The sequence below is a fragment of the Lissotriton vulgaris genome, chromosome 7 (genome assembly GCF_964263255.1).
Source record: "Lissotriton vulgaris chromosome 7, aLisVul1.2, whole genome shotgun sequence".
NCBI classification, from domain to species: Eukaryota; Metazoa; Chordata; class Amphibia; order Caudata; family Salamandridae; genus Lissotriton; species Lissotriton vulgaris.
Window position 1 is genome coordinate 1,340,536,294 of NC_141695.1, and position 22,705 is coordinate 1,340,558,998.

At 43.4% G+C, this 22,705-nt stretch overlaps 1 protein-coding gene across 1 annotated transcript in view; it reads right to left on the minus strand.

Annotated features, from left to right (window-relative positions):
• LOC147703652 (uncharacterized) overlaps positions 1–22,705 on the minus strand; it is a 1,900,603-nt gene that overhangs the window by 334,171 nt on the left and 1,543,727 nt on the right. The window contains exon 18 of the mRNA XM_086929537.1: positions 10,360–10,395. Coding sequence (XP_086785663.1) covers positions 10,360–10,395 — 36 coding nt within the window. The remainder of the gene's footprint in view (positions 1–10,359; positions 10,396–22,705) is intronic.

Below are 22,705 nucleotides of genomic sequence, written 5' to 3' on the forward strand. Positions count from 1 at the left end.
TTGCAGAATACTCAGACACAAACAATAATTTTATGGCCCCTGCATTGTTGGATATCTTTTATTTTGGGAGAAAATTCCTGTCAAGCTTACAGCACTGGTTTCAAGGTTTATCTTTGTTATTGTAGTCCTTCCTATTTTGTCAGAAATTGTCTTTTTCGTTTTTCTAATTGTTGGTGCAAAGGCTTGTTTTTTATGGATCCAGCGTGGAACTTATTATCACAATATCTGGGACTTAGTCTCTTCGTGGATAAAAACGCGAATAACTGCTGATTTGTAGTTTTGGAATCGATGTAAGTCTTTTATCTAAGTCTGACACGTCTCTCTTGAAAAGCGATCTCTATCGGCAGAAGGTACAGGCGAAATCAGATGGAGTTCCTCCTTTCGCGGTACAGGGTAACATTAATTAAATGGTTTCCGTTTCTCCTTTGTCTGGTCCAAACATTTTCAGTTGCACTCAACAGGAAGCCTCCTGTGATAATAAGTTCCACGCTGGATCCATAAAAAACAAGCCTTTGCACCAACAATTAGAAAAACGAAAAAGACAATTTCTGACAAAATAGGAAGGACTACAATAACAAAGATAAACCTTGAAACCAGTGCTGTAAGCTTGACAGGAATTTTCTCCCAAAATAAAAGATATCCAACAATGCAGGGGCCATAAAATTATTGTTTGTGTCTGAGTATTCTGCAAGACAGGTCCTGAGGAAGGCGGTCTCACTGCCGAAACGCGTCGACCTTGCGTATCAATTGCACGTCCATCTGCGATCCCTCAGACGCAGAATCTAAGAATGAATGCAGTATGTATGATGAATAAGGAATGTATGTACCTGTGAGAGTGTTGATTGTTTTGCATTTTGTTTTCCCTGCATTTAATAGTTTTTTTACTGACGATATTACAAAATGATGTGTTTTATACTATGTGTCTTTTGATAAAATATATTAGCTGATGTGATAAATCGATAAATGAAAAATTATTTTTGTACTAAGAAATATAACTAAAAAGAAAATATAATAAAATGATAAAGTTATAAAAAAAACCTTTCTTGTTGTTTGCCCTTATGTATTAAAATAGTAGAATTAAAGTGTTGGATATATACCGTTATAGTTTTAGAGGTCAAGGGGGTACATATTTACTGTTACTGCTGATGGAAGTGAAAGACAGATGTCTAACACGCACTCATCTCCGCATAGCATACATCGAAGTACCGGTAAGATACAGTTCTGCCATATAGGTCTGAATGAAAGGAACCAGGTCATGTTTAGATCTCTCAGCCTGGCCAATCCAAAGACGTTAGTTATCCTGTCCCGGTAGCGCATTGCTAGGATTGTCTCTTCCATTCCCATGGGAGCTATGTCTGAGCTTTGGCTTGCCATAACGAAGCAGGACGGACAAAAATAAAATCCCTGCTACAAGTCCCAAAAATAAGGGTATGCCGCCAAAAACAGAGTGAACAAAATTAGGAACGATTCCCAAAATTGCTTGAAAGGGTGTTAGTAGTCCCGTAAAAATCGTCTTAAATATGCCTGGGATGCCTGTGGCACTAGACATGTTAAGGAGTTGGCTAAGCATTTCTACGAAATGCACGGGGCAATTTGTTGATAAAAGTTCATGAACTTCAGTAGCTGTCCTTGCAACTAGAAGATCATACGTCTCTTTTGATGACGTTATGGGCACTGTTGTCTGCAAAAGCACAGACTTCATTTTGCTTAAAGTATCAATTTGTATAGAATAGAGATTCAGACGAGGCCAGATGGGAGTCACTGTGTCTGCAAGCCCACTCGGGAACAATGCCTGCATACAGCATTTGACCATGGATGTTACGCTTACTAGATAACTTTTCCCTGGCACTAGGCCACAACATCTGTGATCGGTTCTAAGAAGGTAACTACCGTTTGCAAGTTGCATAAAGAAGGGCTCTATCTGAGTTGCAGGTGTGACTAGCTGGTGGCATGAAAGGTTGTTAGAATTTCCATCACATGCTCCGTGTAAATTAATACCCTGACACAAAAGTATACCGCTTAGTGAATGTTTACAATTTTCACCACTAAGAAATACATTTTTGTCGCTGTCACTATAGCAAGAATGTGTGTATGGTAATTTCCATTCAGATTTTACATATCCTTTACCCAATTGTTCATACTGGCCAGCAGGTATGTATTCAAGGCACTCTTTAAATCGGAAAGTTGTTATCGGAATAGTGATAATTCCGTGTATTATCCATTCAATGACAGGACTCTCTGACATTGTCAATGGTAATCTCTCAAGTTTTTCGATGCTCAGGATTGTATAGTCTGCTCCTTTCTGTGCCAAACTGATCTGTTTATCAGTAAGGTTAAAAATGGAAAATAATGACGTTGTGTTGATTAAAAGCCAAGGCACATAGCCTGAACGAAGATTTTGCACCGTCCAGCCTAATTGTATAATAGAACGTAATTGCGACTGGCCATGTTGTAACATTAGCAAGTCTCTGTCTATCACATCAAAGGCAGAGGATACAATATTGTCCAACGAATATATTCTGGAAGACAGAGTCATTAACCCATTGTCTACTACAGAAAGTGATTTTTCCAAATTAATACGATCAATTTCTCGTATTTTTTCAGCTGTTTCAATTTGTTTTACTTTCCAAGCCTCGTTGTACGCAGCATAGATACTGGTCACTATGAAACGCTTTTGACACTGTTTGCGTGGTCCAAGAATGAAATCGCGCAAATCAGCACCATCTTTTAGTAACGACAAGTGTTGCTTAATTTCAGCCAGTGTGGATGATGTTAGCCATTCAAGGCAGAGTTTCCCTACACTGTATGTTGTTATTATCCCTGGAAGTTGTCTCTGGGAGTATCTCGGGTCTAGTCTGGTCATTTTTAACCCCTGTGTTTTATTCAGGAATCTATCTTGACAGCTGTTTGTGTCAGTAGGCCAGATTAACCACTTTTTCCAATCAGGATGTGTTCTGTTAAAATGTAAAATTTGTGATACGTCTAACTCAATATCTACAGTTATATTTTCAGGCATTGGCTTTGGTATAGACGGTGTTTTAAGGTCTTTGATCTTAGCTAGGCCAAGACAGGATGTTTGGTGTATTGTGTCATTTAAAAACAACATTTGTTCTGGTATCATGCAGGTTCTAAATAGTGCTTCAATGCCTTGTACCTGCCAATCTTTTGTACCCCAAATTGTTTTCGTTTCAATGTTATTTTTCCAATAATCAAAACCAAATGTCATCATTTTGTCATAAAATGCTTCTGAATATATCAATTTAGAATTTGTCAGCATTGTTTTCATTCCTGTTTTATCTAACAGTTTGTAATAAAACGTTTCTGCATCACTGGTGTTAAACCCTGAGAAGTAATTGAATTTCTCAAAAAATGCTTTAGAACTACTTTTAGGTGGTGTAGCACAATGTTCCCATTGATTATACATAAAAACATTTCTAGGCTGTGCAGATTAATGCAAATAATGATCGCCATAATGTGTGTAGCAGAATAATTGCTCATAACTAGATGAACCTTGTAAATAATCATGATCTGTGAATCTAGCTGACATTACTAAATCAGACATCATGTCATTAATACTGTTAAAGTCCCAATCATCAGAGAATGTATTCGGTTTTACAAAGTCACTTAAGGAAACCTTCAGTTGATGAGGATACTTCAGGATTTCGACCGGACCATATATCTCATAGTCTGTTTTCTCCCATACTACCCCACCAGGTATTGGAATTGCTGTGACATTTACTGTTGACAGTTTTCTTTTCTTCACGTGGGATGATCTGTGTGGTTTGAGGACTAGGTTGATGTTCTGACTTGCTGTGTCCATTGTACTATATTTTCCCTCAATGAATTTTCCCAAACAAAGTACCATGATGAGCCAAAGCAGGAGGAAAAATACACCTAGACCGATCCAGAACTCTAACTAAGGGGAAACAAGGTATATTTCCTTCAGTTGATGAAAGAGTTCTGTTGCTTTTTCTTTATGGTTTATCCGAGATAAGAAGGGGTGTCTGCGCTGGTCGTTTTACTGTTGATACTTTTATCCTTTGGCATATATCGCATTCTAATACATACTTTTTAGTTTGTATTCCCAAGCGAGGCCACCAATATCTCTGTTTTAATAGTGATATTGTTGCGGAAACGCCAGCGTGTGCAGAGGCAAGCCCTTCGTGTGCCGCTTTGATTAGTCCTAACCTGTGTTCCCTGTTTGGAATTACCCTATCCCCCACTCCAGGGATTCGAGCAAAAGGAACATTATTCGTATCTGTTAAATATAAGTACTTTTCTGGAAAGCCTTTTGGGAGTGTTTTCTTATCATTATTTACTGACGCACTGACAGCTTGTAGAATATCGCTGTCTATTTTGGTTTATGACCGAGTTATCGCAGCTACGGAAGCCGTTTGCACAGCTGCCTTCGCGGCTTCATCAGCCAATGAATTCCCTGCAACGTGAACGCCATCACGTTGATGACTCAGTGTATGTATCACGTGAGTCTTTTGTAGTTCTTTCTGTAAAAGAACTACCTGTTTCCAGAGCAATTTATGCTTTATTGTGGCACCTGTGTCATCTTTGTAGTCGTTTTCAATCCACCTCTGCAGTTTATTGTTGTAAGAGTTGACGCAAAAATGAGAATCGCACACGATAAGTGTCGGGAATTCACGTTCTGCATTTTCGAGCGCCATCTTTAAACATCTGATTTCAGTTCTCTGAACCGAACAGTTTCTTACAGATTCAGTTTTTGTTACTTTCGGTCTGAATTTACCACACAGCCAACGACCTTTAATGATCGCACATGCTGCATCGTAGGATTTTCTCTCTACGTTAAAATGCTGTACAAATCCATCTGTATAGATTATGCAGGCGTATCGTGGGAGAGGCAGAATTTCGATTGGCAGAGGATATTCTTCTTCATATTCTAAATCATTCAGTTCTTCAAATTGTGGGGCGAAATAGTATTTCACGTCTTCCGCTCCTAGAGAATCTATACACTGTATCCATTTCGGATCTAGTGACACTGTAGGCAGGTTTACTGGGCTGAATAGCGCTTCAAAGGCGGATTCCGCTGTAAGGATATTAATCCGTTTGCCGTGTGCTAGTTCTCGTTCATTTGCTAATGCGATTTGCACTGCTTTCACAGTTCTTTCTGTGTGACTGAATGTTTTTTCTGCTTGTGTGTACAAGTGAGATTTAACTGAAATTGGTACCTTTTCTCCCTCATTAGAGGTTAGGTACGTGAATCCGCATCTTCCTGGGATGACTCGGATTACAAGATCACGTGTGTTGTCACGTGTATCTAATTTTGTTTTTGCTAACATGTCTGTTTGCAGTGATCTCAAAATTTCTGTGTGTTTTTGAGTCCAATTGATTTGTTTAAAATCAGGTTTAATTAGTTCGTAGAGAGGTTTAACCCTCTCTGCGTAATTTAGAATGTAAGTTCTTCCGAAATTCAGAAAACCTAGAATGGATTGTAAATTCTTCAGCGTTTTTGGAGCTTGGAGTACAGCGCACATCTCTAAGAAGTTGTCCGCTAGGCTTTTCCCTTCACTTGATAATTCGTACCCTAAAAATAGTACTGTCAGATGGGCAATTCGAGACTTTTTAAAGTTGAATTTGTAACCCTCTGCTGCGAACCCAAGTATAATGGTGTTCACTCTTTTCAAGTGAGTATCCAAGTCGTCGTTTGTGAGATAGATATCATCTACGTAAGATAATGCCTCATCATCATATATTTGTAGTAACTCTGTTACCCTAGCTGAGAATAGTCCTGGGCTGTTCTTGAACCCCTGTGGGAGTCGACAGATTTTTTTCTGCGACCCAAATGCTGAGAAAGCGGTCAAATATCTGCTTTCCGGTGCAATGTTTTGACAAAAGAAACCATTAGATATGTCTAATGTCGTTTTATATTTTTTCCTAACTATGTTATTCATTAGGGCTGCACTATGCGAGTTTTGTACTGCAAATGTTTTGCAACATGCATTAAGGTGTCTGTAGTCCAAAACTAGGCGATATGAATTGTCTGGCTTGGAGACAGGAAACAAAGGATTGTTCATTTGAGAGGTGCATGTTTCAATCACCCCCTGGTATTCAAGTTGATCTAAGATCTCCCTGACTTGTTTTTTAGCTTCTTGCTTTATGGGATACTGCCGTTGGGCAGTTGGTTCACTTTTTAGTTGGATTTTGTGAGGAGGAGAGTCCTCATCCCATCCTACATGATTTTTATATAATGCAGGTGCCTGGGCTACTGCCCATTTCCTTGCATATGTATATTTTTTGTGAATCGGAATGTGATTCGAGAAGGCAGGCATAATCACTTCTTCGCCACGAGGGCACTCCCTGACAAACTCTGGGGGCCAATCTTTTTCAGCTAACAGAATATCATAGCCTTTTGAGAGCTTATCCCAAAATAGACCTCTTATTTTCCTAGTCTTATCACCCTCTATACGCAATGTTATTTCGTATATTTTATGGGGCTCGCTAAGTCTGGTGTCGGCAGTTTCAACCTGAATGTTTTCATTCGTGTCCACTGTCTCCAGATGACTCATCAAGATCTTGCGCGCTATACTGAGTTCTGCTGCACTGTCCAACATTGTCAATGCCCACTCCCCGTTTTTCAACTGTGTCCTCAGTATTCTCGGCATGGTTGATTACTCTAATACTGGCTACCTTCTTTTTCTGAAATTGAGATTTTTTACTCTGAGCAGGTTCCTTGTCTTTGGACTTGGTGTGCTCTCCTGGGTCTGACCGTCCTCTTCTTTCCGATTTCTGTGGAAAAGATCGAGAGGGACGTGTATCAATACTTTGATATCTATCAGGTTTTTTCAGATTATCCCTATTTTTAAGGTTATATCTTTTCTCAGAGGGCTCCCTCTGGGGAGACTGGTGTTCTCGAGTCGGAGTTCTTTCCCTCCGTCGAGGAGACCTTCCTCTGGACTGGAAAACTTTTTCCTTGGGAGTGGATTGTTTATTTCCATCCCAGCTCTTTATAGGAGTGTTTGAATTATTTTTAATAAATAATTTTACTAACTCTATATATGCTTTTGTTAATTCTCTTATGTTAACTAAGAGTTCTTCTTTTGACATTTTTGCAATGTCAGGATGTGGTGTGTAGCTGGCTAGAACCGGCCACGTTGCTCCTGGTCTACCTAGTGGACCGAGCCTGGTAATATGATCATTGTGTTTTAGGGCGCCATTAAACCAGAGCAGGTGCTCTTGGAATTTTAGTGGGATTTCAGTCTCCTCGAAAGGAGCGTACTCTTCCGGAGGTTCCTCTATTTTGTAATAGTGAAACTCTTTTGTTGTAGCGTTTGCCGCTGGAAAGTGTATCCATGAATAGAATACCTCTGTCTGCCGATATTCGTGAGCCTCTATCACGAAAATGACTGTACCACCTTGAGGTGTCAGTCCGTTCTCTATAAGTTTTAAACTTATAGATTTTCTTAAGTGGACCGGGATGATAATAGCATCCGGGTCAGTGTGTAGGAGACTCGTGTCTTCCTCTATTAGTAGGGCTGCCAGCCTAGCTGCTTCCCTTTCTTCTTCACTGTCTGACATTTTATAAATGCAGGCTTTGCAGAGTAGGTCTCCAAGGAGACAAAGATTAGGTGCACAATATTTTGGAACACTGTATCCTTCAACGTTGAATAAACCAGAGCTTTACATAGGAATCTCTTCCTACTGAGGTCGGGCGGATTTTAACCTTTCACCCACTCCAGAAGTCTATTGGAGTATTTACGGGAGAAAGGGGTCTGTGTGAAATATGCACGACTGAGTTACTCTAACGTCTTGCGTTAGTTTATCGCCTTACCAAACGTTGGGCGCCATGTAGTGTAGTTCCTAGTTTCCCACTAGGCCCTGCGCATTGGAATAACATAAACAGTAGTATCGACGTAGAAGTGCGGATCTTCCAGGCCTCCACTGACTATGCTAAACTTAATTGGGTGTGTTACCAACTAGCTCAGAGGTCACTGGAAACTTTCTTCTCTGCATAGGAAGTGATCAGCTTCCCTGGCACAGACAAGAAGGGATTCAGCTTTCCAACAACCGTGCAACATGACAACTTTGCTCCTCAGATCAAGAGTTAATCTCTAGGGTCGTGTGAAACAATAGACAGGTATTTCACTCAGTCAGATTAGTGCAGATTACTTTCACAATATGTAGAGACTAGAGAGACGGGCGTTTGTCAATAAAAGGTTAACATTTATTGAACAGTCTTTCTTCTCGCACAAGAGAAATGTATTGCCACAATTGCAAGACTTGTTATTATAAAAAGTACGTACATTAAGATAAGTATTGCGAAATAATACTGTAAAAGCATTGATATGGTTTCTTAGCCATACACCTAGAAACGCTGGAGCTGGATTTCTCTGCACGAGAAAGGCAGCGTCTCTCAGCGTGTCGAGGAGGAGGAGGGGGGACAGCGTCCGCGGGCAGCTTGGCATCTGCTGGGCTCTTCGCAGAGGGACGGCTGTTCAGCTCCTAGTTACACCACACCATCGTTCTCGCTTTAGCAGCGATAATGGTATCAGCAGCTTCGGGCGACGGGCAGCAGGGTGCTAGCTTCAGCGAACCACAGCTAACAACGGTAGCAGCAACACAGCAATTGCTTAAGGCAACGTTGGTAATATTTATACCTGAAAGGTGCCATGTTTGACGTAAGTTTGCTGGACATAAGACGTCAATTAAAGATGTCACTAGGAAGTGATAGCTATCAGTTGCTCATTAGAGTTCCATTACTAATCAAAACACAGCAAGCGGGGATTTCCAGGTTTGCTGAGTTTTTATCTTGTTGAAGAACTCGGAGTGTTAATCTAGGAATATCAGATAGTGACTTCTGCTCTGTCATTGCACTAATTGGTTGCAAAGGAAGTGGCAGAAAACTATTCTGGAATGTGGCTCTGTTCGTGTGAGGCCAGAGATGACTTTCTGAATATCGCACTTGAACGGTTATGCCAATATAGGGAATAAATGGATTTATAGCCGAATAGGGGCATAAGGTCACAGTATCGATCAGGAACCTAGATAAACACGCAACAAGAGGGAAGCGTCTTCATAGTCTTAAGGCATTCCTTCCAGATGAAATCTATATCTGGTATAGCCCTGGTGATTCTCCTATACCCTTCTTTAAAGTCGTGAAGAAAACAATCCGACTGTTCAATAGGTATATCGCTTGTCTAGAAACTGAAGGTGAGTGCCATATCAGTCAATACTGTTTTTGTGGGTATAAGGTGGAGGATGCGTAAGTAGCCTGGGCATGTAAATTCTAAGAATTCTTGGGACAGGAATTTCAGACAGGGTCCCACATCTTGTTGAATTGAGGCAGCTTCTGATCGACTGAGGATGTTAGCTTCTCCATGGCAAGGAGATCCCAGAATTTGTAGATTCAGTCTAAGTGAGTGGGTATTGTAGCTGTACCCCAAGGTGCTAGCAATACTTGCTTGGCAGGGCATAGAGCCAGAGTGATGGCTCTTCCACGCGTGGATTTCAAGGGTAAGTCAGGGCATTCAGGAGACCCAAGAGAATGTAGCTCGGGAATCTGGGGAGTTCGATATTATAAATTTGGTCAATGGAGGCAAAGACTTCAGACCAGTACTGCTAAAGCTTTGTACACTGCCAAAGAACTTGGGTTAAAGTTCCCATTTGGTCGCAGCTCCTCCAGCAACATGCATATCCATCTATCTTCCATTGAGCTGTATGCGCAGGGGTGTAGTACCTATAGTGGGATTTTTTGCTTTGTACTGAAGAATGGGAATGAGATCACCTTTCAATGGCTGACCATTCTTTGGAAGTGAAGAAGCATTCACAGTTTTCTCCTAGCGCAACAGTGCGGAGGATTTGACTGGGTTCTGTAGAGTGTTGAGAAATATATCTATGTCGGTGGGGAGACGTCATCAGTATTTCTAGTGTGAAGTCATTTCTCAAATGGTAAGAGAGGATGGCTAGCAAGAGGCAGATGCAGGGCTAAGTGACCCAGTGCTGGATGGCTAAGTACTGACACTGAGTGGGGGATGGGATATGATAATGTCACTGGATCTGTGAAAAGTCCAAATTCGCCTATCTCTTTCACCCTTCTCCATCCATCATTCTACCAAGCCCTGGGTCCTATAATATATTAAACCTACCTCCGTGGTCATAGCGCACAACATGTCAACACTTGCCTCACAGGATCAACATAAAGTACACACACGTCTAACAACACACCCCACATGGCGTAGCGTGTTATCCACAAGGGCAAGCGCTCCAGCGTCCCACGTAGGGATAGTAAGTGCTATATCAATGTTCCAGTACAATACATAACAATTACTGGTGATATATTGGAAAGCTTTTACATGTCTTATAACATCTTAGAGAAAAGAGAGATTTTCTCACCAGAGCGAGGAGCCGGGGGAGGGGCCTGTTCTGATCCTGAGTAAAACAAGAATAGTGCAAATTATTACAAAACGCACAAGTGCACAAGAGTGCAAACTGTGGAACCTTTCAGGATTTCTATGTCAGAGAAAAAAAATGAAGCACTAAACTAGAACACAGACTGCTCCACCTCACTGCAGTGCAGGAATTTGGAGTATCCACTGGAAAATAGAGAAATACTTTGTGATGTAAGGTACTGCACTTGAAATCAGAGCACTGCTGTGGCAACTTCGATCCTGCATGGAGGAAAAAGTTACTTACCTTCTGGAACAATCTTTGTAGTGGATACTTTGTATACCTGCAGATTTCTCACTTTTTATATATCGCAGGTGTCAGACTGAATTCAGAAACGTTTCAATAGCTCTCCACTTTGATAGGAGAATGTAAGAAACTGAGTTCTTGTTCGAGGGGGTTGAAAACCCAAATCAAGCAACAACCACAATCCTTGTTCGGGTGAACCAAAACAGTCACTTAATTAACCTACCCTTTGGTAGCTTGGCACAAAACACTCAGACTTAACTCAGATGCAGCGTGTGAAGTGTTTATGCAGCACACAAACAGTAATGAAATGAAACACAACACATGAAAAATCCGCACCAATTAAGAAAAATAATGAAAAGTTGACTAAACAATTTGACACCAAAACAACAAAAATCCAGTCAGTAAAATGGGGGCAATTGCTTTTTAGTTTCAAATCCTATTATTGAGTTTGACATTGAAAAGAACAATACAAAAAAAACTACAACCAATATCCACTGGCGGATGGGGACCAAGTGAAAATGGAGAAAACTGAAGAGAATAGACAAAGAGATGGGGACAGTAAAGTGGGGGAAATTACGGTATAGAGACAAAATATCGACTCCAAAATATCGACTGGACATAATATCGAGTTTTAAATATAGACTGGACAAAATATCGACTGGACATAATATCGACTACAAAAATATCGTTTTTCAGGTAAGTGAAGTAATATCGACTGTATAAAATATAGATAGCAAAAATATCGATTTTTTAATAATATATAATATTTTATAGTGTATTTTTATGTAATAATATGTGTGAATAGTGTGTATTAATGTTATAAAATATTTTATTAAATGAATTTTGTTTTTATAATAATTGCGTAATGTAATTCTGTAGCGGGTTGTGGGTTTATAGGGGAATAGGGTGGGAAGTAATTTAATAATAATTAATTAATATATGTTTGTTAATATTTTTAATTAATAATTAATTGATAATTAATTAATATGAATTAGTTAATTAATTAATATAATTTTGAACATATTTTGTATTAGTAAATAATTGTTAATTAATTAATTGTAATTAGTTAATTACATTAATTGGAGTACATTTTTAATATATATAATTTTGTGTTATTTTTAAGTAATGAATTTGGAAAAAATAATATTAATTATTAAAATAATTACAGCTAATGTTCTAATATATTTACTTTATTGTTATTGTTAATTAATAATTAATTGGTAATTAAATAATATTGATACATTTTGGGTAAAGGAGCATTTTTAGGGTTCAGGGTCAGTTTTCAGTTTTTGGGTAAAGGGGTATTTTTAGGGTTCAGGGTCAGTTTTCAGTTCATGGGTAAAGGGGTATTTTTAGGGTTCAGGGTCAGTTTTCAGTTCATGGGTAAAGGGGTATTTTTAGGGTTCAGGGTCAGTTTTCAGTTCATGGGTAAAGGGGTATTTTTAGGGTTCAGGGTCAGTTTTCAGTTCATGGGTAAAGGGGTATTTTTAGGGTTCAGGGTCAGTTTTCAGTTCATGGGTAAAGGTGTATTTTTAGGGTTCAGGGTCAGTTTTCAGTTCATGGGTAAAGGGGTATTTTTAGGGTTCAGGGTCAGTTTTCAGTTCATGGGTAAAGCGGTTTTTTTAGGGTTCAGGGTCAGTTTTCAGTTTTTGGGTAAAGGGGCATTTTTAGGGTTCAGGGTCAGTTTTCAGTTTTTGGGTAAAGGGGTATTTTTAGGGTTCAGGGTCAGTTTTGGGTTTTTGGGTAAAGGGGTATTTTTAGGGTTCAGGGTCAGTTTTGGGTTTTTGGGTAAAGGGGTATTTTTAGGGTTCAGGGTCAAAAAATAAGATTGTAAAAATTATTTTTATTATTTTCATTTATTATTTAATTATTATAATTTAATGTAAGTCGTTTTAAGTATATTTTAGTAATTAAAATTTAATATTAATTTAATTTAACACTGTTTTTAATAAAGTCGATATTTTTTACATCTATATTATTGTTAACGATATTTTGTACTCGATATTTTTGTACTTACCTGTTTGTAGATACAAACTCGATATTTTGACTGTCGATATTTTGTCCACGATATTTTGGCAAGTCGATATTTTGTCCCTCGATATTATTTCAGTGATCCGGAAATTACTTACCTATTTAGCTGAAATGATAGCTTCAACATAGAAACAAGGTATATCGCTTGTCTAGAAATTGAAGGGAAGTGCCATATCTGGCAATACTGTTTTTTGTGGGTATTAGATGGAGGGTGCGTAAGTAGCCTGGGCATGTCAATTCTAAGAATTCTTGGGACAGGATTTTCAGACAGGGTCCCACATCTTGTTGAAATGAGGCAGCTTCTGCTCTACTGAGGATGTTAGCTTCATCATGGCAAGGAGATCCCAGATTGTGTAGATTCAGTCTAAGTGAGTGGGTATAGTAGCTGTACCCCAATGTCTAGCAATACTTGCTTGGCAGGGCATAGAGCCAGAGTGATGGCTCGTCCACGCGTGGATTTCAAGGGCTAGTCAGGGCATTCAGGAGACCCAGGACAATGTAGCTCAGGAATCTGGGGAGTTCGATGTTATACATTTGGTCAATGGAGGCAAAGACTTCAGACTAGTACTGCTAAAGCTTTGTACACTGCCAAAGAAGGTGTGTTAAAGTTCCCACTTGGTCGCAGCCCCTCCAGCAACATGGATATCCATCTCTCTTCCTTTGAGCTGTTTGCGCAGGGGTGTAGGACCTATAGTGGGATTTTTTGCTATGTACTGAAGAATGGGAATGGGCTCACCTTTGAATGGCTGACCATTCTTTGGAAGTGAAGAAGCATTCGCACTTTTCTCCTAGCGCAACAGTGCGGAGGATTTGACTGGGTTCTGTAGAGTGTTGAGAAATATATCTATGTCGGTGGGGAACTCTAACCCACCTTCTTTGGCAGTGTTCAAAGGCAATCACTGCCGGGCCTAGGCAGGAGCCAAAAAATGGGTGAATTTTTTGGAAGACCCTGCCCTTGGCACCCATCGACAGAATCGCCCTGGACAAAATGATCCTAGTACCACAATTTCTTTACTATTTTACCAACCCTACTGTTGTCCCCCTACAATCCTTTTTACCAAGAATTGGACATCTTATTGAGCTTCCTCATATGGGGCGGTGGACGCTGTAGAGTTGCTCTCCAAACATTGCAAATCCCGATGGATCAAGGGGGGCTTGCAGCACAGTCTTTCGAGGCCTATTTTCTCGCACCTTAAGCCCAGTGGATATCTCGCTGGACGTCATTTAGCGGAGACCGCTTTGGAGGGAGGACCCATGACGGTACAAGAAATCTGTCATCTACTGCTCCCAGGCACTTATCCCAGGTCGACGCATTCAGTGCAGGTAAAGGTGGCGCGAGAAGGCATACTGCAAATACACAGCATCTCCGGTAACACTCCCCTATATACCCTCCAATACCCGTTTACCAGTCTGCCCAAGCACGAGGGATTTTACTCCGCTTGAACAATGCAAACTTGAGTTATTGCTTGAGGGGGTTGTAAACCCAAGTCAAGCAACAACCACAATCCTTATTCGGGTGAACCAAAACAGTCACTTAATTAACCTACCCTTTGGTAGCTTGGCACAAAACACTCAGACTTAACTCAGATGCAGCGTTGAAGTGTTTATGCAGCACACAAACAGTAATGAAAGGAAACACAACAAAAGTTAAATTCCACACCCAATTCAGAAAAATAATGAAAAGTTTACTAAATAATTTGACACCAAAACAACAAAAATCCAGTCAGTAGAATGAGGGCAATTACTTTTTAGGTTAAAATCCTTTGATTGAGTTTGACATTGAAAAGAACAATACAAGAGCAGCCCGGGGGGCAAGATGGCAGCCGCCTGCTTGGCTGAATAGGCTGGTGTCAGAGCTCCCCTGGTGAATTCCTCCCCTATCGTCTTTTGCCTCGACCACCCCCTGTTCCTCTTGCCCAGACGATTGTCCGCTTTTTCAGTTTGCTGTGGTGTTTGCTGTAGGCAGTATGCAGACTTGACTTTTGGCCAGCCAATGCTCAGGTGACTATTGAATCGTTTTGTCCACCACAAGCGTGGAAGGGTATGCTCAGATGTGAGTCCCTTGCTCACTGCACCATCAGGATTCAAGCAAGCCGGGCCGAAGACGGCTGTAATGCCAGAAACTGGTCCCCGGAAGCTTGTTTCCTTTCCAGTAAAAGAATTGGCTTGATAGTTTGGTCTGCCCTGTTCCCATGATGCACTGGGCCAGGGACAGACTAATTTGCATGTAGCCAGGTTCTGAGCTGGGATGGTGCAGTGAGCTAAAAACCGGTGATGGATCAAGCCCTGATCTGTTGACTGGGTACGAGTGTTCTGTTTAATTCAGATAATCTGTCCATCCCCACCCCCTTTTCTGAATCGTTTTGTCCACCACAAGCGTGGAAGGGTATGCTCAGATGTGAGTCCCTTGCTCACTGCACCATCAGGATTCAAGCAAGGCGGGCCGAAGACGGCTGTAATGCCAGAAACCGGTCCCCGGAAGCTTGACTTGACTTTTGGCCAGCCAATGCTCAGGTGACTACTGAATCGTTTTGTCCACCACAAGCGTGGGAGGGTATGCTCAGATGTGAGTCCCTTGCTCACTGCACCATCAGGATTCAAGCAAGCCGGGCGGAAGACGGCTGTAATGCCAGAAACCGGTCCCCGGAAGCTTGTTTCCTTTCCAGTAAAAGAATTGGCTTGATAGTTTAGTCTGCCCTGTTCCCATGATGCACTGGGCCAGGGACAGACTAATTTGCATGTAGCCAGGTTCTGAGCTGGGATGGTGCAGTGAGCTAAAAAACGGTGATGGATCAAGCCCTGATCTGTTGACTGGGTACGAGTGTTCTGTTTAATTCAGATACTCTGTCCAGCACCACCCCCTTTTCTGAATCGTTTTGTCCACCACAAGCGTGGAAGGGTATGCTCAGATGTGAGTCCCTTGCTCACTGCACCATCAGGATTCAAGCAAGCCGGGCCGAAGACGGCTGTAATGCCAGAAACCGGTCCCCGGAAGCTTGTTTCCTTTCCAGTAAAAGAATTGGCTTGGTAGTTTGGTCTGCCCTGTTCCCATGATGCACTGGGTCAGGGGCAGACTAATTTGCATGTAGCCAGGTTCTGAGCTGGGATGGTGCAGTTAGCTAAAAACGGTGATGGACCAAGCCCTGATCTGTTGACTGGGTGCGAGTGTTCTGTTTAATTCAGATACTCTGTCCACCACCACCCCCTTTTCTGAATCGTTTTGTCCACCACAAGCGTGGAAGGGTATGCTCAGATGTGAGTCCCTTGCTCACTGCACCATCAGGATTCAAGCAAGCCGGGCCGAAGACGGCTGTAATGCCAGAAACCGGTCCCCGGAAGCTTGTTTCCTTTCCAGTAAAAGAATTGGCTTGGTAGTTTGGTCTGCCCTGTTCCCATGATGCACTGGGCCAGGGACAGACTAATTTGCATGTAGCCAGGTTCTGAGCTGGGATGGTGCAGTGAGCTAAAAAACGGTGATGGATCAAGCCCTGATCTGTTGACTGGGTACGAGTGTTCTGTTTAATTCAGATACTCTGTCCATCACCACCCCCTTTTCTGAATCGTTTTGTCCACCACAAGCGTGGAAGGGTATGCTCAGATGTGAGTCCCTTGCTCACTGCACCATCAGGATTCAAGCAAGCCGGGCCGAAGACGGCTGTATTGCCAGAAACCGGTCCCCGGAAGCTTGTTTCCTTTCCAGTAAAAGAATTGGCTTGGTAGTTTGGTCTGCCCTGTTCCCATGATGCACTGGGCCAGGGACAGACTAATTTGCATGTAGCCAGGTTCTGAGCTGGGATGGTGCAGTGAGCTAAAAAACGGTGATGGATCAAGCCCTGATCTGTTGACAGGGTACAAGTGTTCTGTTTAATTCAGATACTCTGTCCATCACCACCCCCTTTTCTGAATCGTTTTGTCCACCACAAGCGTGGAAGGGTATGCTCAGATGTGAGTCCCTTGCTCACTGCACCATCAGGATTCAAGCAAGCCGGGCCGAAGACGGCTGTAATGCCAGAAACCGGTCCCCGGAAGCTTGTTTCCTTTCCAGTAAAAGAATTGGCTTGGTAGTTTGGTCTTCCCTGTTCCCATGATGCACTGGGCCAGGGACAGACTAATTTGCATGTAGCCAGGTTCTGAGCTGGGATGGTGCAGTGAGCTAAAAAACGGTGATGGATCAAGCCCTGATCTGTTGACTGGGTACGAGTGTTCTGTTTAATTCAGATACTCTGTCCATCACCACCCCCTTTTCTGAATCGCATAGTTGGATGGCCATGATCCACAGACTTAGTCAGTTGCAAGCGAACTTAACCGCCAAGTCGCTCTGGGTCTATGTGCGCTACGCCTCCCGCTCCTGCTCCCTCAGGTGTCTCGACCTCACATTTCGCTCTGCTCCCGATATGGCCCCAAAGACAGCCTCTAAGACTGCATCAGCAGCAGCGAAGACACGCGGTATCACACGCATTGCCGGTCCCGGTGATTCCGATGGAAAGGAGCCGTCAGCTGCCAGCGGGGTGCGGAGAAGGTCACGGTGCCTATTGGCACTACAAAGCCTGTTTCTGCGGTTTCTTTGAAAGGCAAGCGGACTGTCCCGGTGCTGTTCCGTCGGCGGTCTTTGAAAGGGAAAGTGCACCCCGAGGTCAGTGGTATCGGAGTGGGAGAGAAGCTGGCTGATCCATTGAAAGTGATTAAACACCGTCTTGTGAAGGAGGGGGAGGGTGTACCTGTATGCTCACCAGTACCAGCCCCAGTCTCGGCTCCCAGTCATGACGAGGACAGTAGTATGGGGACTGTCCATTTGGATTCATCGATGACCGATTTAGCGATCTTGCCAAGTCTCTCCAGTGTGAGTGATGCCTCAGTGACTGGCGGTAATGCACAGTTGGGGGGCTGAGGACATCCCTGCTGCTAACAAGGAGCAATGGGAACTATGCTGGTTCTGTTACTCTCGAACAATGCATTATGGGATCAGTAGTTCAGTTGAACACCCAACCTCCCTCTCACCCTGAAGTAAATCATAAACTGCAGGCTGTTCTATTGGATTCTTTAACAGTAGCCACAGCTGACTCAAAGGAGTCTGAGGGAACTGAAGCAACGCGGACAAGTGTCATTCGATGTCAGATTACTCTGTCTCCTCAGTGGATGACGAGGCAGAGCTAGAATGGTCAGACTATGACAGCGAGTCTGGTGATTGGCATCTGAGTGAGACATCCAAAGACGAGGCTGTATTTGGGGAGGCTAGCACAGTCTGTAAGGTTATTAAGCCCAAAGCTTGCGGGCAGGAAACATCGAGGAACAACCCGGGGTCTTCTTTAGTAACGTCAGGACAGCTCGTCCTAAGGAGTGCAGACGACTCTGCTACTACCATAGGTCCCCTACCAGACCCTCCGGAGGAAATTACCTTATCCATAATCTATCAAACTATTATGGCCCATCGGGAGGAGACGGGACAGGAGAGTCCACGTACGCAGGGGGCTTGTCGCAGAATGCAAAACTTAATGCGCTGAGTCACGAAAACTTGTTCAGACATTGTTGCCAGGATTGTTAAAGCTGAGGAGCGTATTTCTATCCTGGAAGACGCGGTGGTGGCCCAGAAGGAACTGGCGAGTGTAATTAAAGATCAGCGAGAGGATATGTTATGGAAGCTGACTGATTTGGAAAATAGGGCTAGAAGAAATATTCTGAGGATTTTAGGAATCAAGGAAGGCAAGGAAGGTCAAGATGTTAGACAGTTTGTTGCGGAACTATTTACTAAAGCCTTTCCAGAGGTCACACAGTGGGATTAGCAGCTGGAAATACAGCGGGCACATCGCTTCTCTCTGGTGCCTCTGGTGCTTCTGGTGTCAAGCCACAAGCAATTCTGATTTGTTTAAATAACTTTTCGGCTCGAGAAAAAATCTATGACCTTGCTGAACCGGATAGGAGGAGGGTGGGGAAGGGCTGCAAATTTTTTGTAAGACCAGATTTTTGTCCGGCAACAGTTGAGCGAAGGTGGCAGCTTCGCCAGCTAATCACTCTATTCCAGGCTAAGGGTGCGCAGGCTTTTCTGCTTTTTCCCAAACAAAGTATTTTGTTTCCGAGATACAGGCAAATGAGGTTTTGGACTCTATCTAATTAATATTGCTGTACTCTGTTGTGTATTGCGGGTGGGGGCACTTATTGATGGTGATGTATCATATTGAGGGCTGAACTAATCATACCTGTCTTTTTTCTAGTTTTCTTGTATTTAGGCTGTTTTGCTTAAGTGATTAGAGCTAGCCCTCAGATAGAGTTAGTAGGGGGGTAGGATTCAGGGGAGAGGGGGGGGGGGACCAATCTAAACCATTGCAAGGACATCGGTCCTGTTGCCCTATAAGGGGGGTGAGGGGGTGGACTGGGATGGGGGCGGGGATATGGGGTGGTCCCAGGGTTTGGTGGTGGGGGGTGGGGTGGGGTTGCTGTTTGCTTTTTGTTGCAAGTTCGAGCTGTGGGAATGTGTGTGTAGCTACTGGAAGTAGAACTTTGTTAATTTTGGGGTAACTATGATGATTATCGTGATTATTATTATGGCTGAAAATCTGTCTTTTGTCTGTGGAGAGCAGGATTTAAATCTCTTATTGAATGGGGCGGAATAGATTGCGATTTAGCTCATGGAATATTTGTGGATTAAATGATGGGAAAAAGCATGGATTGTTTTATAAAATTGTTCAAATGATGCAGGTGGATATAGTATGCCTACAGGAGACCCACATACCATGGTGTAGCCGGGGTCTTTAAAACTGCCTGGATATGAGCTTCTGGCCTGCTCCCGTCAGACTTCTTGGATCAGGGGCATGGCCATTCTGGCGAAGAAAGGGGTAGGCTGTTGTAAGAGAGTTAAAAAGGATAAGGCAGGTAGGTGGGTGATCATGGAAATGGCCATAAATAATCGGCCCCTATCTGTCTGTTCAATCTATGGGCCTAACTTAAATGACCCTGAAGTTTTTAGATGCCTTAATATCGAATTAGCAGCATGGCCACACCCAATGATCTTATGTGGGGACTTCAACATCAATCTGTACAGTCAATTATTTTAGTAAATGACCGAAATTATGCAGGTAGGAAATCTCGTGTGTTCAACGCTCTGCAAACTCTAATCTTTGAGCATAGCTTGATAGATGTTTGGCACTACCACCATCAAGATGTGGATGGGTACTGTTAGACTTGGCTGTCTCTAGTTGGCAGAGGTATACCCTTCTGACAAATAGGGACTGACCTCCTCTAGTCAGGGCAAGGGGATCACACACTTAGATAACCCCTGCTCACCCCTTGGTAGCTGGGCAAAGCAGACAGGCTTATCTCAGAGGCAGTGCCTTAAGCATTTATGACCACATACAGTAATAAAGTGAATACACTACAAATGGACACGACACAGTAGTATTAGTAAAATAAGGATTTTTATATAAGGCTTAGCACAAGACCAAATAACGACAAAAATATACCACAATCTTATAAATACTCTTGGAAGGAAAAATAATAGTTCAAGTGTAGTTTCTTCTTAGCACAAAGTCTTTAGTAACAAAAGCAACTCTTCTTCTTTAAAACACAGTTCTTGGCTACAATGTAACCCACACTGGAGTCACACGACGTCAAGGCAAAGTTAATCCAAAGGTTCGGCGTCGACCGGGGGGGCGCTACGTCGAGCCCGGAGTCGCACAGACCCCCACAACACAGTACCTTGGAAAAGCGAAGCACACGATGATCAGCGGCGTCGAGATGTCCGGCGTCGCGTCTTTGGCGTCGATCGGGCCTCGGAGTCGGGGCGACCTGCAGCGGCGTCGACTGATGTCAGGCAGGAGCAGCGCTCCCGAGGCGAAGCAGGATACGGCGTCGTCGTCGATGTCGATGATGATGTTGTAAGAGAGAGCAGCGCTCACGGCGTCGAGAGGCATCGAAGTCGATGCGATCAGCAGCGGTGCAGACACGGGGCACTTGGAGCTGGAGCCGAACTCGCTACTCACTGGCGTTGCTGCTGGCGTCGATCGGGCCCGGCGGCGGGCGTTGAGGAAGCGGGACACTGGAGCCGTTACTCATGATCTTGAGCTGGATTCGGCGGCGTCCGTCGGCGTCGAGATTGCTGGTTTCTTTCAGAGGTGCTGGATTCTCAGGTTCCAGCAACAAGCACTTTTAGCAGATGAAGTCCTTTAGCCCTGTGACTTCAACAGGAGGCTGGCACTCTTCCAGCCCTTGGAGATTTTCTTTAGCAAAGCTTGAGAGTACACACTCAGTTCCTCTCTCCTGGTTCCTTGGCAAAAATAAAGAAGCAACTGCAGGATTCCCCCCAGCAAACAGCACACTGGCAGAAGGGGTAGGCTTCTTGTCCTTAGTTCAGGGTTCCTTGTCAGAAGTGATCTAAATTCCTGGTTCAGGGGTCCTTCTCTTATACCCCTTTTTGGCTTTGATCCCTTTGTCCATGCAGGGGAATTTCCCCACATCCTGGGTTTGTTGTGGGTGTAGCCAGGCAGAGGCACCTGGCCTATTCACTGTGCAGGGCTGGGTCCTCAGACGCCCAGCAGGAGGTGGAGCCAGCATTGTCACTGGCAGGAGCACAGCTATCGGTCTCCTGGTAGGAGGTGGGGCCAGGATCGTCCCTAGCAGGCACAGAGCCATCAGTCGCCTGGCAGGAGGTGGAGCCAGCATTGTATCAGGCAGGGCAGGCTATCAGGAGCTACTCTTCCCCTACTCTCAATGCAAATGTCCCACTCATCCCACACTGACTCACTCAGACCTCTGGAGCCACCCAGCTCCTGTCACACACACACCAAACCAGCAGAAACCAGAAATAGTTAGACATGAAAATAGCCACTTTCTAAAAGCGCTATTTTCTAACCCAGAGTCCAAAAACCATCCACACAAATGGATGCGTGATTAAACCCCGAGATCAGGGATACCAAACTCGACATTGCACCATACTCCCCGAGCCAGCTAGGATTATAGCATTAATAACCCCGCCAGCCCATTCTAACTAATAGAGAGCAGGTTACCTTACAATAGTGAAAAAAGAATATGGCTGTAATTCACTATTAGGACATGCCAACTTGGTCAGGCGTGTCCTACCTTATGCTTACAATGCACCCTGCCCATGGGCCTACCATAGGGGTGACTAATATGAAGTTAAGGGAAGGTTTAGGGACTGGCAAGTAGGTGTACTTGCGCAGTCAGCGTGACAGTACCAGACTGCACGTAGGTCTGGCAATGGCAGACCTGTAGACATACTTTTACTAGGCCGCTCTTGTGGGTGGCACAACATGTGCTGCAGGCCCACGAGCAGCATTTGTATTTACAAGCCCTGGCACTCCTGGTGCACTAGACTAGGGACTGACAGTAAACCAAATAAGCCAAACATGGAATTCAATCAGTACAGTAATTTTACATAGGGAGCATTTGCACTGTGGCACTGATCAGCAGTGGCACAGTGCCCAAAGCGATATACCAGCAAAAACATCGTAAACAGAGGAGGCAAACAGAAAAAAATGGAGGAGAGACTCAAGCCAATGATGTCAGGTCTAACAGGTACACATACTATTCTGCCCCTCACAATAAAATGGTTTGCTTAGACTACACTTTCTTTTCTGAGCAGTATGTAGGGACAGCCACTATTGAGGTTTTGCCAAGGACTATATCAGATCATAACGCCTTGGTGGTGGAGTGTCCTTGGGAGGTTTCCATTAAATATCTCAGATCCTGGACATTCGAGAGGAAGCTCCTATTAGATCAATCATATTAGGATCACATGGGACGCTGGATTGTAGAGTTTTTAAACATCAAGAGGGGGACAGCATCTGACTGTGTAGCCTGGGATACTCTTAAAGCTGTGCTACGCGGAGAAACGAAAAGCTTTGCCGCCCATCGCTGGAAGAATATGCAGGCGCAGACTAAAAGTCGGTTAGAGGAGTTACCAACAGCAGAATTGGAGTTAGTAACTAATATTCGTCTTGGTCATGAGATCGCTCAAAGTCAGAGGGGGGTTGCCATATTAAAATCCAAACTGTTGGAGTTTTTT